The 17258-nt window shown below is 44.0% G+C and overlaps 1 protein-coding gene across 2 annotated transcripts in view; it reads left to right on the forward strand.

Annotated features, from left to right (window-relative positions):
* The window catches only part of LOC121577037 (furin), a 199419-nt gene that overhangs the window by 102585 nt on the left and 79576 nt on the right, over window positions 1–17258 (forward strand). Inside the window, exons 4-6 of one of the 2 annotated variants that reach the window (XM_041890736.2) lie at window positions 906–1010; window positions 8626–8754; window positions 17013–17089. In XM_041890736.2, the coding sequence (XP_041746670.1) occupies window positions 906–1010; window positions 8626–8754; window positions 17013–17089 (311 nt within the window). The remainder of the gene's footprint in view (window positions 1–905; window positions 1011–8625; window positions 8755–17012; window positions 17090–17258) is intronic. The other variant, XM_041890737.2, reaches the window with a different exon arrangement.

Consider the following 17258-nt stretch of genomic DNA (forward strand, 5'->3'; position numbering starts at 1 on the left):
CTTTTGTGTTTCTTCCATTTGAGAATAATTGCACCAACTGTTGTCACCTTCTCACCAAGCTGCTTGGCGATGGTCTTGTAGCCCATTCCAGCCTTGTGTAGGTCTACAATCTTGTCCCTGACATCCTTGGAGAGCTCTTTGGTCTTGGCCATGGTGGAGAGTTTGGAATCTGATTGATTGATTGCTTCTGTGGACAGGTGTCTTTTATACAGGTAACAAGCTGAGATTAGGAGCACTCCCTTTAAGAGTGTGCTCCTAATCTCAGCTCGTTACCTGTATAAAAGACACCTGGGAGCCAGAAATCTTTCTGATTGAGAGGGGGTCAAATACTTATTTCCCTCATTAAAATGCAAATCAATTTATAACATTTTTGACATGCGTTTTTCTGGATTTTGTTGTTGTTATTCTGTCTCTCACTGTTCAAATAAACCTACCATTAAAATTATAGACTGATCATTTATTTGTCAGTGGGCAAACATACAAAATCAGCAGGGGATCAAATACTTTTTTCCCCTCACTGTATCTTAATTAGCTTCCTGTCCTTTTTCAATAATATACTTTATTGGGCTAGACACTAGACAGACACTACCGACTGGACCGCGTATATATAGCAGAAAGTTCTGGCACATTAGCCTACAGCAGGGTGATGAAACACACACAAACATACACACAACGTCTCAGCAGATTAATGAGATTTGTCTTCTAACTCTCACTTTAGATGTTGCTAAACTAACCCAGCTGGGCGGTTTGTAAAGTCTGTCTGCGGCTGTAGGACCTAACCATTTGAGTGTTGGCGGCCACATGAAAGCCAGCGTGGGAGGCAGACTGTGGATAGTTGTCTCTCATGTCATGGTTGTTTCATTACCAGCGCTAATGGGTGTGCGTATGTGTGTGTTCCTCTCTAGGTGCGTTGGGTGGAGCAGCAGGTGTCGAGGCGGAGGAAAAAGAGGGATGACTACACCGAACCATCCGACCCCATATTCCCCCAGCAGTGGTACCTGGTGAGCAAGGTAATAATAATAATAATAATAATAGATTTATATTATATAGCACTTTTTATTACAGAGATAATCTCAAAGGCACTTTCTCAAAAGTAATAGTCAGATCCCCCATAACACTGTAGCCTCTATACTGTACCGAAGCCAGGAGTTCTCCATTATGTTGAACACATTGGACTATTTTAATTAGAACCTCTTTAACACCCTTTTGACATTATTTAAAATGTATAAGACAGCAACATAAATACCTGTAGTGATATAGGGATTCTGCCTAGACAGCTGTGTTAAATGCCTCAAGGAAAACAAGATCTAATCAAATGAGCTAATTGAATAGCTGTCTCTAGGCATTTGTAGTACCCGTAGGGAAATAATAGAAATGCACTTCACTGCTGTTTACCCCGTTCACACCTTTAAAGCAAAGAAACCTGCTGACGTACAGAAAGGCAGGATGTTCAGAGTATTTCAGTGAGAAACCGGCTTTGTTTCCCCCAGTCAGTAAGTCTCTTGATATTTAGCTGAAACAGCTGGATATGCTGCCTGCTGAGAGCACTCATCACCTGGGTGTCGTTTATCAAACTGAATATCGTCAAAAAGTTCTTAAGCGCTCTTCACTTTGTTTACTTAAATTGTCAAGGCCCAAGTTTATTTGCCATGTGTAATGAATACATGACGACAATGGCTACATGGAAATAATACATTGTCTGCAGGCAGCACTGGAAGGACAAACACTGGAAGGACAGTTTGCCAAAGTTGAGAGCTGATAAACAAGACTCTGACTCTGTTATCAACCGGTTGTCATTCATCAATATAAATGTCACCATATGCTCCTCAGTTTCTCATCTGTTTGAAAGGCTCCAGATCAGAGCTAATGAAACAGAAGGCCATGATGAAACCTGTAGCACTGTTGCTTTCAGAAAGAGACAATGTCCATCCTCCTTCTCTCATTCTCTCCTTCTCATAGGTTCAGGGATGCTTTGAATTCTCCTTATCCTCCTCCTCTCTTTCTGCACTAAGCCATGTGGTGGTGTGAATGGATTAATTGCAGCATTGACTGGGCCAGACATAAATCACCTGTGAATGGAAGGCTGTGAAACACCTCTGTCATTCAGCATTACTGCTCTAATCGGCTGAAGGCTCTATGCCTGTTCTGCTGTTTGTTTGAGGCTGTTCCACCATCCTTCTGAAGCCAAACACTGGCGGATTGTTTGTAATGAGGTTTGCATGGGATGAATGCAGATGTTATAGGGTGATATTGCATACAAGCCTTTTGGACAGAGTATACTAACCCTTTATTTGTCCTGTCTGAGTATTTCCTCATGGAATACAGGATTTGCCCATAGTAGGTACTGCCATAGACTGTGAAACTAACGATTGAAAATAGTTACCAAATTTGCTTCCTGATAGGCTGTATAAATAAGATGACATTAGATTGTATCCCTACATTTACATTTACATTTTAGTCATTTAGCAGAGGCTCTTATCCAGAGCGACATACAGTTAGTGAGTGCATACATTTTCATACTGGCCCCTCGTGGGAAACGAACCCACAACCCTGGCGTTGCAAGCACCATGCTCTACCAACTAAGCTACAGTTGTAAATTATTACAAAAGTAGGAACTAACTGCCTTACTCTGTGTAGTCCCTTAGACCATTTCAGCAGCATAGTGGCTTCCATGGGGCTAAAGGCCCTGACGCTGCGCTGCGCTGGCCCAGCAGGAGGCTTGCCCTGTTGAGAGAAATCAGCAGGGAGCAGGGAGGTGGAAAATGAGCCCTAGGGGGAAGCACATTTTCTCACTCTACCTCTTTCACTCTCTTTTTCTCTTTGCCTCTTTCACTTTCTCTTTTTCTTTATTTTTCTCCTCACTCTTTATCTACCTCTACATTTCACTCTTTATCTGTCACTTCCTACACATCCCCCCTCTCCTCTACTCCATCTCGCTTCCCCTCTCCTCCCTTTCTCCCTACTGGTTAGAGTGGAGCTCTGCTTTATAATTCCCCCTGTGAGCAAGGCAAATGCTCTCACCAGGATCTCTCACTTATTCATATTTCCAGCTGCAGGCCTGCTTCCTCTGACAGGGAAATTATAGTCAGCCCCCGCTCTCTTCAGGTTAGCCCCGCTAAAGAGGCTTCCCAGTGACACACTGGCGCCAGCATAAAGTGACTAAGGGGACAGTTGAAATCGGTGAAGGGGGGGGGGTTCTTGCATTGGAATTATATTGAATTCTGCTTATATAATCACGCTATACCACAATAAACATAAAGTTCAAATGCCAAGACTCCGAGATCATTGCTTTTAAAATCTGTAGCCTATATCTGCTGCGCTGTATCAGCACAATGGACAGCACCATACAGCTAGGCCGTTTTGGTAATGAATATAGGCTACAATATAGATAGGCTGTTTGTAATAAGTGAATTGCTCTATGAGAATGCAGCCGTACACACAGCTGTCTTGGCAAAATAATGCAAACTAAATGCTTAAAGTATTAGCCTAGTTATTCATGCATGCCAACATAAATACTGAATACCAGTTTGGCTTAGAATACCGACACAACTGAGAATGTGAACGAATGCGAACAGAACAAAACAGCGGTATCAGGGAGTAGACCTAGTAAACAAAATGTCAGATCGATAAAGGCATGACACAATATATATTTAGGCTAGTTACTTTAATAGTAAACAAACGCAGTAATCAAAAGGCGAATGGAGATCCAAATAACCGAAACATAGACTACAGCCTACTACAGTGAGATGCAGCCATGCACTGCTGTCTTGCCAAATAAATAGGCCTATACAGGCCCGCTTCAAACATTGAAAATCATGCCGCTCGCTCATGAGTTCAGCAACACGTTGTTATATGGCACAGTACACTTCTGTGAATCAGATTTTATTTGATATTTTTCAACAATACAAAACATACACATACAAACGACAACTACATCACACCTGCCCAGAACCACCTGCTCACACCCCCATCTCCAGCGCCCGCATCACTCTCCGCCACATGGCCTCAAACTGCACCATTTTGTTCTCTCCGTCGCCCACACGCACTTTCAATATTTGGATAATAAAGCATTTAAAGGCAGACATTGATTGATTTTCTGTTTTTAAGTATACATTTTTTGAAGATGATTGACGAGAAAAGTATCGTCCAACCCATAGGGTATCTCACTGCACCCTTATATGCCATGTCTTGAAATATGTAGACAAACAGATTAAAAGTTAATTTCCATTGTAATATTTCTGACAGCCAAATGTCTTACTCCACCCATAACTTTTGGACTTTATAACATTCCCAGAAGGCATGGATTATTATAGCCTAATGAAAAATGGACCTGGTAATCTAATTTAATTTATTGCAGGCCTAAGACCTATGGGTTTAACCTTCTGAATAAATGATTATATTGAAGATAGAAGCCGCCTCTTAATGAGTTCAGAGAGCCGATCCATTACCCAACAAAATAATATAAATGTATTTAGCCTAATTGTTTTTATGATTACAGACAGTAGGCTATTATTCCTATTTTCCTGCATTAAATAATTTGTCTTTAACAATGCAATGCGGCACGTTGACAACTCAAATCGCTTTAAAAAGCCTTCTAATATTAGACAACAAATAAATATACTAAAACGATATCTTCAAAAACAGTCCATTCATCACTGGATTTCTTCAAATTGCTGTGCAGGAAAAGGATGTCATCCACCGTGCCTGGTCGCAGGCTCGCAACTGGCTTCTCTCTGAAACCACACATCCATCTGAAGGTGACGCTTTATCCTTTGGAACCACACAATTACCAGGTGGACAGTAGGCCTCTTGAAGCGATAGAGGAAATCAACAAGATCCACAAGTATTCTTTCACAATAGCTGGCCATATGTTATCTGCAGTTTTGAGCTACGCTGTCCCACTCCGTTGTGAATAACATCCACTCTTCGTTTATGTAATGGTCTGTAAGGCACAAGGATCCTATTTTTCGATAAGTGTCAGTCCACATGTCAAGTGTAATTGCGCCATTGTATTTACCCATGTTCTCTCTCAACACCGGGACCACCCGACAGCTGATTTTTTTTTGCCTGATGCAGGACTCTAGTGCGATAGGAGAGAGGCTGACTGAAACATTTACACCTCCATTAATTTACAAAAGGATAGTCTAATAGCTTGGCTAGATGTGAAAAATCCCCCAATTTGTGCCACAGTTTAGACTACCGATAGATGCTGCGGTCAGTCAGAGTTGAGTCCTATTGTAAAGTGTAGCCTGATGGCCAAAAAAGGGCAAACTTGCCATTCATAACTCAATATCACAGACCACATTTGCCCTAACGAAAAATGCATCAACCCACTACAAATATATTAATTTATTATAATCCACATAATAATTCAAACGAAATTAGCTGTAGCAAGAGGAGAGACTGTATGCTAAAGACAATCAGAAATAATGTGTCTTTAACCCTGCGTTATATTATAACTTATTTTGAACGAAAGCCAGGAATGAGTGAGTCACTCAGCCCTATGCTGTTCCTGCTTCTGTTGCCTATTTGAGTGTTTGTTTAATATCCTACTGATTCTGTGATCTCCAAGCCTCATGCAACCGCAAAATGCCAGATAAAGCAATTTCACAAATCCGGCTGTTTTTAAACTTTTCTATGCCGTATTAAAAGGCTTTTTATTTTTTTAATCATTAGAACAGACTCTCTGGTATTACTTATACTTTATTTAGTATTGTTTACACTGTTCCAAACTGGCAGATAAATTATATTGTAATCTAACAGCACCTTTTGTCATGCAACAGTATCTCTTGCGATTTTGACAATGATTTTACATGAGTCCTAATTCACATGATATGCCTAAAATACTTACATTACCAGTCAAAAGTTTGGACACACCTACTCATTCCAGGGTTTTTCTTTATTTTGACTATATTCTACATTGTAGAATAATAGTGAAGACATCAAAACTATGAAATAACACATGTAGTAACCAAAAAAGTGTTAAACAAATCCAAATATATTTTATATTTGAGATTCTTCAAATAGCCCTTTGCATTGATGACAGCTTTGCACACTCTTGGCATTCTCTCAACCAGCTTCATGAGGTAGTCACCTGGAATGCATTTCAATTACAGGTGTGCCTTGTTAAAAGTTAATTTGTGGAATTTCTTTCCTTAATGCGTTTCAGCCAATCAGTTGTGTTGTGAAAAGGTAGTGCGGGATATGCAGAAGATAGCCCTATTTGGTAAAAGACCAAGTCCATATTATGGCAAGAACAGCTCAAATAAGCAAAGAGAAATGGCAGTCCATCATTACTTTAAGACATGGTCAGTCAATACGGAAAATGTCAAGAACTTTTCAAGTTTCTTCAAGTGCAGTTGCAAAAACCATCAAACGCTATGATGAAACTGGCTCTCATGAGGTCTGCCTCATTAATGGAAGACCCAGAGTTACCTCTGCTGCAGAGGATAAATGCATTAGAGTTACCAGCCTCAGAAATTGCAGCCCAAATAAATGCTTCACAGAGTTCAAGTAACAGACACATCTCAACGTCAACTGTTCAGAGGGGTCTTCATGGTCGATTTGCTGCAAAGAAAGCACTACTAAAGGACACCAATAATAAGAAGAGACCTGCTTGGGCCAAGAAACACGAGCAATGGACATCTGTCCTTTGGTCTTGGAGATTTTTGATTCCAACCGCCGTGTCTTTGTGAGACGCGGTGTGGGTGAACGGATGATCTCCGCATGTGAATTCCCCACAGTAAAGCATGGAGGAGGAGGTGTTATGGTGTGGAGGTGCGTTGCTGGTGACACTGTCTGTGATTTATTTAGAATTCAAGGCACACTTAACCAGCATGGCTACCACAGCATTCTGCAGAGATACGCCATCCCATCTGGTTTGGGCTTAGTGGGACTATCATTTGTTTTTCAACAGGACAATGACCCAACACACCTTCAGGCTGTGTAAGGGCTATTTTAACAAGAAGGAGAGTGATGGAGTGCTGCATCAGATGACCTGGCCTACACAATCCCCCGAACTCAACCCAATTGAGATGGTTCGGGATGAGTCGGACCGCAGAGTGAAGGAAAAGCAGCCAACAAGTGCTCAGCATATGTGGGAACTCCTTCAAGACTGTTGGAAAAGCATTCCAGGTGAAGCTGGTTGAGAGAATGCCAAGAGTGTGCAAAGCTGTCATCAAGGCAAAGGGTGGCTATTTGAAGAATCTCAAATATAAAATATTTGTTTAACACTTTTTTGTTTACAACATGATTCCATATGTGTTGTTTCATAGTTTTGATGTCTTCACTATAAAAATAAAGAAAAACCCTTGAATGAGTAGGTGTGTCCAAACTTCCTTTCGATTATTTAATTAACCTATATCATGTTATTTCAAGTTATCCCTTTGGAGCACATGCAAAAGCGATTTGGAGTTGTTGAACAGGAGTGAAAAAATTTATTACAATTGAATCTGAATTAACTGAATGACGAGGATGAACAAGAAGATAGTGATTGAATTTAGAACAATGGTGTAAGAATTGCTCTTCCTCTGTCCCGCGCGCACACTCAAAAAAAGACACTGTTTTTGTTTCTACTTTGTAAGAAGAAGCTGTAACTGGATCGTAGCTTATTACTTACTAAAGCTGTTGTTACACTGTAAGGTTTTTATTAGAAGAGAAACAAAAATGGTCTGTTATTTTCCATTATATTCTTCAAATATATGTGTTGACTGAATATACGCAAGTGATGTCAGCTAAATTAACAAGTTGATGGCGAAGCCATTAAGCCTCGGCTACTAAGCACTGATAAAAAATAATAATAATAAAGTTTTCACATATTTTCAAGACCTGAGCTATTTAATGTAGGTGTTTTATTTATTTAAAACACCTACATTACCATTTTAGTTATAAAACTAAATAAAACGAAATAACAAAGGGAGCCTTGAATAATTAAACAATGAATAAACCGCAACATGTCAGCTAAAGCGATTGAATTCACGAATGCATTTGACAGTTTTTAATATTGGCTGTACTAGAGACTTTAAAACCTTTTTTTGTTAGAACAGACTATATGGGATTGACTATAATTTGTTAGTAAATTATTATTGTATTTGTTGTGCTGTTTATACTGTTAGAAATGTAGCTTAATTAAATTGATTAATATTATGGTGTTTCTATTCCAAGAAAACGAAAATGCATTTTACAGTAGCTTATGTTGGCCTCAGGGTTTCCGTGAGGAAAATATGGCGCTGTCCAACGTGACCGGTCGGGACTAGGCCTAGGCTACTAAGCGACTGCGAGTGAAGAGCAAAATAACCCTAACATTTCCACACCCTAATTGTAGGCTAACCAATACCCAAACAAGAGATTCAGTGAAAATACAAATCTGATTGATTTATCAAGACCAGTCCCTATGCTTGTTTCAAAGCAGATCCTATTGTAGGGGGTGCAAGTGCTTCTCAAATATATTGTTTTATGCATTCTCCACACTCTCTTCTTCACAAGAATGTACTCAACCTAACTTGGTCGGAGAATGCACTCGGAGCATGAGCGTGTGGAGCACGGTAGTATGCATATTGACAAACACCCTGTGTCTTTGTGATAGCAATGGCTTCATGAACGCTTGCTCTTCTGTGTTCTCTCCAGTCCAACCCCAGCCAAGCAGACCTGAATGCCAGGGGAGCGTGGTCCCAGGGGTACACTGGGAGAGGAGTGGTGGTCACCATCCTGGATGACGGCATAGAGAAAGACCACCCAGACCTTGCCACCAACTACGTGAGTACTGCAACCACAACCTGCTCTATCTCGATAGATGAAAGAAGAAGTATCTTCCTACCTGGCTGCACAATGCTTTCACCTTGCCTGTGTCTTCACTTAGTGCAGATGAGGTGGAAGAAGAAGAGTAATTTTATCTGCACTTTCTGAGACACGGCTAGTTGAAGGCAATGTAAAGGATGCCTACTAGGGATGTAACGATTCACAGATACGCGTCAGTCCCCGATTCAAATGTTTAAGATGCACATTTTTACATCGGTCCCCAGACCCCAAGCCGATCCAAATGTAGCATTCATCTCTCAGAAAATCGATTAGAACGTTACGAATCGCCTGTGAACTTTTTTGGGGGGCTCATATTAAATTTTTTCTACCTTCTGAAAATACCTCTTATCTTTTGTGACAACTGATGCGTCTTCTCCTTCAGTGTCGAACTATGCATGTAACTGTTTTGACGGTCATTGATCTACAAGTCATTTTGCATGCTGAACAACCCCAGGCAATATGAGTAGCCTAGTCAAACTGTGCGCTGTGCCCAGCTTCTTGGGCTGACCACCAATCTTTCACATATGATCTTTCACATCTGATCTTTCACATCTGCACGGCACTTTCAGCATTCAAATGCTAAAATGGCTTGCGCGATATTAGGCTTTATTAGTTGAGTGCATTCGGAAAGTATTCAGATCCCTTGACTTTATCCACATTTTTTGCAATAGTTTAGGTAATTTTGCTTTAAACAATCAGTTTATATGCTCATTTTTAAATATAAAGGCAGTGTAAAATACTTAAGTAAAAACACTTTAAAGTTTTTTAGGGTATCTGTACTTTACTTTACTATTTATATTTTTGACTACTTTTACTCCACTACATTCCTAAAGAAAATATGTACTTTTTACTCCCATCCATTTTCCTTTGGCACCAAAAAGTACTCATTACATTTCAAATGCTCAGGCAGGACAGAATTATGGTCCAATTCATGCAGCTATCAATATAGCGCATTGTCATCCCTACTGACATTGATCTGGTGGACTCACTAAACACAAATACTGCATTTGTATATGATGTCTAAGTGTTGGAGTGTGCCCCGTCTGTCTGGTAAAAAAAAATGTGCTGTCTGGTTTGCTTAATATAAGGAATTTGATGTATAGCATTTACTTTTGACTTTTACTCAAGTATGACAATTGGGTACTTTTTCCACCACTGTACTTTAGGACATTTAAAACCATATACTTTTAGACTTTTACTCAAGTAGTATTTTACTGGAAGACTTTTACTTTTACTTGAGTCATTTTCTTTTAAGGTATTGTTACTTGGTGTGGTAGTGTGGTCGTCGTCGGGTGAGGTTATGTCTCTCTCTGGCGGGAGGTAAGCTTGGCTTATATGGCTTATATACATAGTTTGGCCTTTGTCGAGTAAAGCTTAAACTATGTATTTAGATTGTAGTTAGGTATTGTAGGTAGTTATCGTGGGTTGTTGTATGTAATTATTGTAGGTTAGTATTGTATTCGGCTGAGCCCGGTGAAGCACGAAGCTAGCTAACCCACTACCTGGACTAGCTAGCGAATAGCTACTGGTAACTATTAGCAACTGTGGATAGTTGTTTCACGCCTGAGAGTACCTGTAATTACGCCAGCTAGCTGCCTACAATAATTACATACAATAATGCCTACCATTCAGCTGTTTTTCTAACCTCATTGTCTGAAGCGTTAACGTTAGGTAGTAAGTGGCTACTGTGCTTGAAATGTAGCTAGCTTGTTGCTACCTGGATAGCTACTGAACAATAGCTGGAACGACCTAGCGAACAGACACGAAAGTCAATTCAGTGGCTAGCTTTGCACTTGGCTAGCTAACAGTAGCTGCTAGGGGTAAGTTATAACAATACATTTGTGTTTTGTTTTTACATACTGGTAGCCAGAGTCGTTCAAGGGAATTCGGGACATGAGTGACTAGTTAACGTTAGCTTGGCTCACTCTGTGTGTTCGTGCCGTGGGAGGAGGGGTTTCTTCGTGGCAGAAAGCAATGGCTAGCTAGTATGCTAACTATTCTAGCTAACTAACTGGCTGAATAAGTTGACGACGGACTCGCTCAAGCTGTCGGGACTAACCCACAACGTTAGACACGGACACAAATGATCTGCTTGTCGTGTTGACACACTGGTGGTTTGCTGTGGCCGAGTATTGGTGCTAAACCGTGTTGTTGGAGTCCGGCATGCTAGTTGGCTGTGGCGTCATATGACTAGGTGCCCTGGACGGTTTTCACGGAAGAATACTGTTCCAAGTTAGCTAGCTGAATAAACTAAGTTAGTCTATTCCTAGAAAACATTGAACCGCTGTAGTTTACAACAATTATAGTTTCTGAGATGGAAGTTGGGAGAGTTATATTTGGGTGTTTCATTGAAACGTAAGTGAGGTAGGCCCCGCTCTCTTCATTCCGATCTCCTTTGCATTATTGTAGCCATTTTCTGTAGCCTGTCAACTATGCCTCTGTCTATCCCTGTTCTCTCCTCTCCGCACAGGCTATACAAACGCCTCACACCGCGTGGCTGCTGCCTCTCTAACCTGATGGTCCCTGCACGCACCACCCACGTGGAGTTCCAGGTCTCCGGCAGCCTCTGGAACTGCCGTTCTGCGGCCAACAAGGCAGAGTTCATCTCAGCCTATGCTACCCTCCAGTCCCTCGACTTCTTGGCGTTGACGGAAACATGGATTACCACTGAAAACACTGCTACTCCTACTGCTCTCTCCTCGTCTGACCATGTGTTCTCGCATACCCCAAGAGCATCTGGTCAGCGGGGTGGTGGCACAGGAATCGTCATCTCTCCCAAGTGGACATTCTCTCTTTTTCCCCTGACCCATCTGTCTATCTCCTCATTTGAATTCCATGCTGTCACAGTCACTAGCCCATTCAAGTTTAACATCCTTGTCATTTATCGCCCTCCAGGTTCCCTTGGAGAGTTCATCAATGAGCTTGACGCCTTGATAAGTTCCTTTCCTGAGGATGGCTCACCCCTCACAGTTCTGGGTGACTTCAACCTCCCTATGTCTACCTTTGACTCATTTCTCTCTGCCTCCTTCTTTCCACTCCTCTCCTCTTTTTGACCTCACCCTCTCACCGTCCCCCCTACTCACAAGGCAGGCAATACGCTTGACCTCATCTTTACTAGATGCTGTTCTTCTACTAATCTCACTGCAACTCCCCTCCATGTCTCCGACCACTACTTTGTATCCTTTTCTCTCTCGCTCTCCTCCAACACTACTCACTCTGCCCCTACTCAGATGGTAATGCGCCGTCACAACCTTCGCTCTCTCTCTCCCGCTACTCTCTCCTCTTCCATCCTATCATCTCTTCCCTCTGCTCAATCCTTCTCCCTCCAATCTCCTGATTCTGCCTCCTCAACCCTCCTCTCCTCCCTTTCTGCATCCTTTGACTCTCTATGTCCCCTATCCTCCCGGCCGGCTCGGTCCTCCCCTCCTGCTCCGTGGCTTGACGACTCATTGCGAGCTCACAGAACAGGGCTCCGGGCAGCCGAGCGGAAATGGAGGAAAACTAGACCATGCGGACCTGGCATCTTTTCACTCCCTCCTCTCTAAATTTTCTTCATCTGTTTCTGCTACTAAAGCCACTTTCTACCACTCTAAATTCCAAGCATCTGCCTCTAACCCTAGGAAGCTCTTTGCCACCTTCTCCTCCCTGCTGAATCCTCCTACCCCTCCCCCTCCTCCCTCTCTGTGGATGACTTCGTCAACCATTTTGAAAAGAAGGTTGACGACATCCGATCCTCGTTTGTTAAATGACACTGCTGGTCCTGCTCACACTGCCCTACCCTATGCTTTGACTTCTTTCTCCCCTCTCTCTCCAGATGAAATCTTGCGACTTGTGACGGCCGGCCGCCCAACAACCTGCCCGCTTGACCCTATCCCCTCCTCTCTTCTCCAGACCATCTCCGGTGACCTTCTCCCTTACCTCACCTCGCTCATCAACTCATCCTTGACCGCTGGCTATGTCCCTTCCATCTTCAAGAGAGCGAGAGTTGCACCCCTTCTCAAAAAACCAACACTCGATCCCTCTGATGTCAACAACTACAGACCAGTATCCCTTCTTTCTTTTCTCTCCAAAACACTTGAGCGTGCCGTCTTTAGCCAACTCTCTTGCTATCTCTCTCAGAATGACCTTCTTGATCCAAACCAGTCAGGTTTCAAGACTGGTCATTCAACTGAGACTGCTCTTCTCTGTGTCACGGAGGCTCTCCGCACTGCTAAGCTATCTTAGAGGGGGTAGAAGGATTACTTTATCCTATCCCAGGTATTCCTTAAAGAGGTGGGGTTTCAAATGTCTCCGGAAGGTGGTGAGTGACTCCGCTGTCCTGGCGTCGTGAGGGAGCTTGTTCCACCATTGGGGTGCCAGAGCAGCGAACAGTTTTGACTGGGCTGAGGGGGGAACTATGCTTCCGCAGAGGAAGGGAGCCAGCAGGCCAGAGGTGGATGAACGCAATGCCCTCGTTTGGGTGTAGGGACTGATCAGAGCCTGAAGGTACGGAGGTGCCGTTCCCCTCACAGCTCCATAGGCAAGCACCATGGTCTTGTAACAGATGCAAGCTTCAACTGGAAGCCAGTGGAGTGTGCGGAGGAGCGGGGTGACGTGAGAGAACTTGGGAAGGTTGAACACCAGACGGGCTGCGGCATTCTGGATGAGTTGTAGGGGTTTAATGGCACAGGCAGGGAGCCCAGCCAACAGCGAGTTGCAGTAATCCAGACGGGAGATGACAAGTGCCTGGATTAGGACCTGTGCCGCTTCCTGTGTAAGGCAGGGTTGTACTCTCCGAATGTTGTAGAGCATGAACCTACAGGATCGGGTCACCGCCTTGATATTAGCGGAGAACGACAGGGTGTTGTCCAGGGTCACGCCAAGGCTCTTCGCACTCTGGGAGGAGGACACAACGGAGTTGTCAACCGTGATGGCGAGATCATGGAACGGGCAGTCCGTCCCCGGGAGGAAGAGCAGCTCCGTCTTGCCAAGGTTCAGCTTGAGGTGGTGATCCGTCATCCATACTGATATGTCTGCCAGACATGCAGAGATGCGATTCGCCACCTGGTTATCAGAAGGGGGAAAGGAGAAGATTAGTTGTGTATCGTCAGCGTAGCAATGATAGGAGAGGCCATGTGAGGATATGACAGAGCCAAGTGACTTGGTGTATAGCGAGAATAGGAGAGGGCCTAGAACTGAGCCCTGGGGACACCAGTGGTGAGAGCACGTGGTGCGGGAGACAGCTTCTCGCCACGCCACTTGGTAGGAGCGACCGGTCAGGTAGGACGCAATCCAAGAGTGAGCCGCGCCGGAGATGCCCAGCTCGGAGAGGGTGGAGAGGAGGATCTGATGGTTCACAGTATCAAAGGCAGCAGACAGGTCTAGAAGGACAAGAGCAGAGGAGAGAGAGTTAGCTTTAGCAGTGCCGAGAGCCTCCGTGACACAGAGAAGAGCAGTCTCAGTTGAATGACCAGTCTTGAAACCTGACTGGTTTGGATCAAGAAGGTCATTCTGAGAGAGATAGCAAGAGAGTTGGCTAAAGACGGCACGCTCAATAGTTTTGGAAAGAAAAGAAAGAAGGGATACTGGTCTGTAGTTGTTGACATCAGAGGGATCGAGTGTTGGTTTTTTGAGAAGGGGTGCAACTCTCGCTCTCTTGAAGACGGAAGGGACATAGCCTGCGGTCAAGGATGAGTTGATCAGCGAGGTGAGGTAGGGGAGAAGGTCACCGGAGATGGTCTGGAGAAGAGAGGAGGGGATAGGGTCAAGCGGGCAGGTTGTTGGGCGGCCTGCAGTCACAAGTCGCAAGATTTTATCTGGAGAGAGAGGGGAGAAAGAAGTCAAAGCATAGGGTAGGGCAGTGTGAGCAGGACCAGCAGTGTCATTTGTCTTAACAAACGAGGATCGGATGTCGTCAACCTTCTTTTCAAAGTGGTTGACGAAGTCATCCACAGAGAGGGAGGCGGGGGGGGGGGGATTCAGCAGGGAGGAGAATGTGGCAAAGAGCTTCCTAGGGTTAGAGGCAGATGCTTGGAATTAAGAGTGGTAGAAAGTGGCCTTAGCAGCAGAAACAGATGAAGAAAATGTAGAGAGGAGGGAGTGAAAAGATGCCAGGTCCGCAGGGAGTCTAGTTTTCTTCCATTTCCGCTCAGCTGCCCGGAGCTCTGTTCTGTGAGCTCGCAATGAGTCATCAAGCCACGGAGCTGGAGGGGGAGGACCGAGCCGGCCGGGAGGATAGGGGACATAGAGAGTCAAAGGATGCAGAAAGGGAGGAGAGGAGGGTTGAGGAGGCAGAATCAGGAGATTGGAGGGAGAAGGATTGAGCAGAGGGAAGAGATGATAGGATGGAAGAGGAGAGAGTAGCGGGAGAGAGAGAGCGAAGGTTGCGGGCGGCGCATTACCATCTGTGTAGGGGCAGAGTGAGTAGTGTTGGAGGAGAGCGAGAGAGAAAAGGATACAAAGTAGTGGTCGGAGACATGGAGGGGAGTTGCAGTGAGATTAGTAGAAGAACAGCATCTAGTAAAGATGAGGTCAAGCGTATTGCCTGCCTTGTGAGTAGGGGGGACGGTGAGAGGGTGAGGTCAAAAGAGGAGAGGAGTGGAAAGAAGGAGGCAGAGAGAAATGAGTCAAATGTAGACGTAGGGAGGTTGAAATCCCCAAGAACTGTGAGGGGTGAGCCATCCTCAGGAAAGGAACTTATCAAGGCGTCAAGCTCATTGATGAACTCTCCAAGGGAACCTGGAGGGCGATAGATGACAAGGATATTAAGCTTAAATGGGCTAGTGACTGTGACAGCATGGAATTCAAATGAGGAGATAGACAGATGGGTTAGGGGGAAAAATTGAGAATGTCCACTTGGGAGAGAAGAGGATTCCTGTGCCACCACCCCGCCGACCAGATGCTCTCGGGGTATGCGAGAACACATGGTCAGACGAGGAGAGAGCAGTAGGAGTAGCAGTGTTTTCAGTGGTAATCCATGTTTCCGTCAGCGCCAAGAAGTCGAGGGACTGGAGGGTAGCATAGGCTGGGATGAAGTCTGCCTTGTTGGCAGCAGAACGGCAGTTCCAGAGGCTGCCTGAGACCTGGAACTCCAGGTGGGTGGTGCGTGCAGGGACCACCAGGTTAGAGAGGCAGCAGCCACGCGGTGTGAGGCGTTTGTGTAGCCTGTGCGGAGAGGAGAGAACAGGGATAGGCAGAGGCATAGTTGACAGGCTGCAGCAAATGGCTACAATAATGCAGAGGAGATCGGAATGAAATGAACTAAACATCTGGGAAAGGAGAGAGCGGGGCCTCCCTCACCACAACTCCCAAATATAACTCTCCCAACTTCCACCTCAGAAACTATAATTGTTTCACTGAAACACCCGAATATAACTCTCCCAACTTCCACTTTAGAAATTATAATTGTTGTAAACTACAGCGGTTCAATGTTTCTAGGAATAGACTCTAACTTACTTTATTCAGCTAGCTAACTTGGTACAGTATTCTTCCATGAAAAACCGCCCAGGGCACCGTATCCTATGACGCCATAGCTAACTAGCATGCTAGCATCCAATAACACACGGTTTAGCACCAATACTTGGTTACACCAAACTACCAATAGTGTGTTAACACACTAAACAGATAATTTGTGTCCGTGTCTAGTTCCTTTCATAACACAGCAATAATTAAACGTTGGCTAGCTAGCACAAAGTCAGTCATGCTAGCTACACAAGTGGACTACACATCTCGAATGTTCAGAAAGGGAAGCTTTATGTTGCAAAATTCTCATTGACTAAAATTATATTGTATTTAGCTGCTACAGTACTGCTAGCTGGTAGTGTTGGCTAGCTAGCAATGGCTGTGGTGTTGACTTTGTTTGAAAAACGGCGTCGCTGCGAACGAATGTAGCTGGCTAAAATGATATTGTATTTAGTTGCTACAGTACTGCTAGCTGGTAGTGTTGGCTAGCTAGCAATGGCTGCTGTGTTGACTTTGTTTGAAAAACGGCGTCGGTGCGAACGAATGTAGCTGGCTAGCTAACCTCGATAGTTTCTCTATACTACACCTTTATCTTTGATACAAATACAACTATGTAGCTAGCTAACATTACACTAATCAAATCGTTCCATTGTAATGTAATGTGTCATATTACCTGCGGAGCGAAGTACAGCATGACTACTCACCTCGCCTCACCTCATCTTCAGCCATAGCCCCAGTCTCCCATCTTCAACACCTGTTTCCATCTCTGTTCCCAGGACCCTGATGCCAGCTACGATGTTAATGATGGAGACTCTGATCCCCAGCCACGCTACACACAGCGCAACGAGAACAGGTACTGTAATGTGATTTCCCTGCTCTGCCCCACACTCCTAAACTGCACCATACATACACTACTGGTCAAAAGTTTTAGAACACCTACTATAGTGAAGACATCGAAACTATGAAATAACACATATGGAATAATGTAGTAACCAGAAAAGTGTTCAACAAATCAAAATATA

Source organism: Coregonus clupeaformis, chromosome 11, assembly GCF_020615455.1.
Source record: "Coregonus clupeaformis isolate EN_2021a chromosome 11, ASM2061545v1, whole genome shotgun sequence".
Classification (NCBI taxonomy): Eukaryota; Metazoa; Chordata; class Actinopteri; order Salmoniformes; family Salmonidae; genus Coregonus; species Coregonus clupeaformis.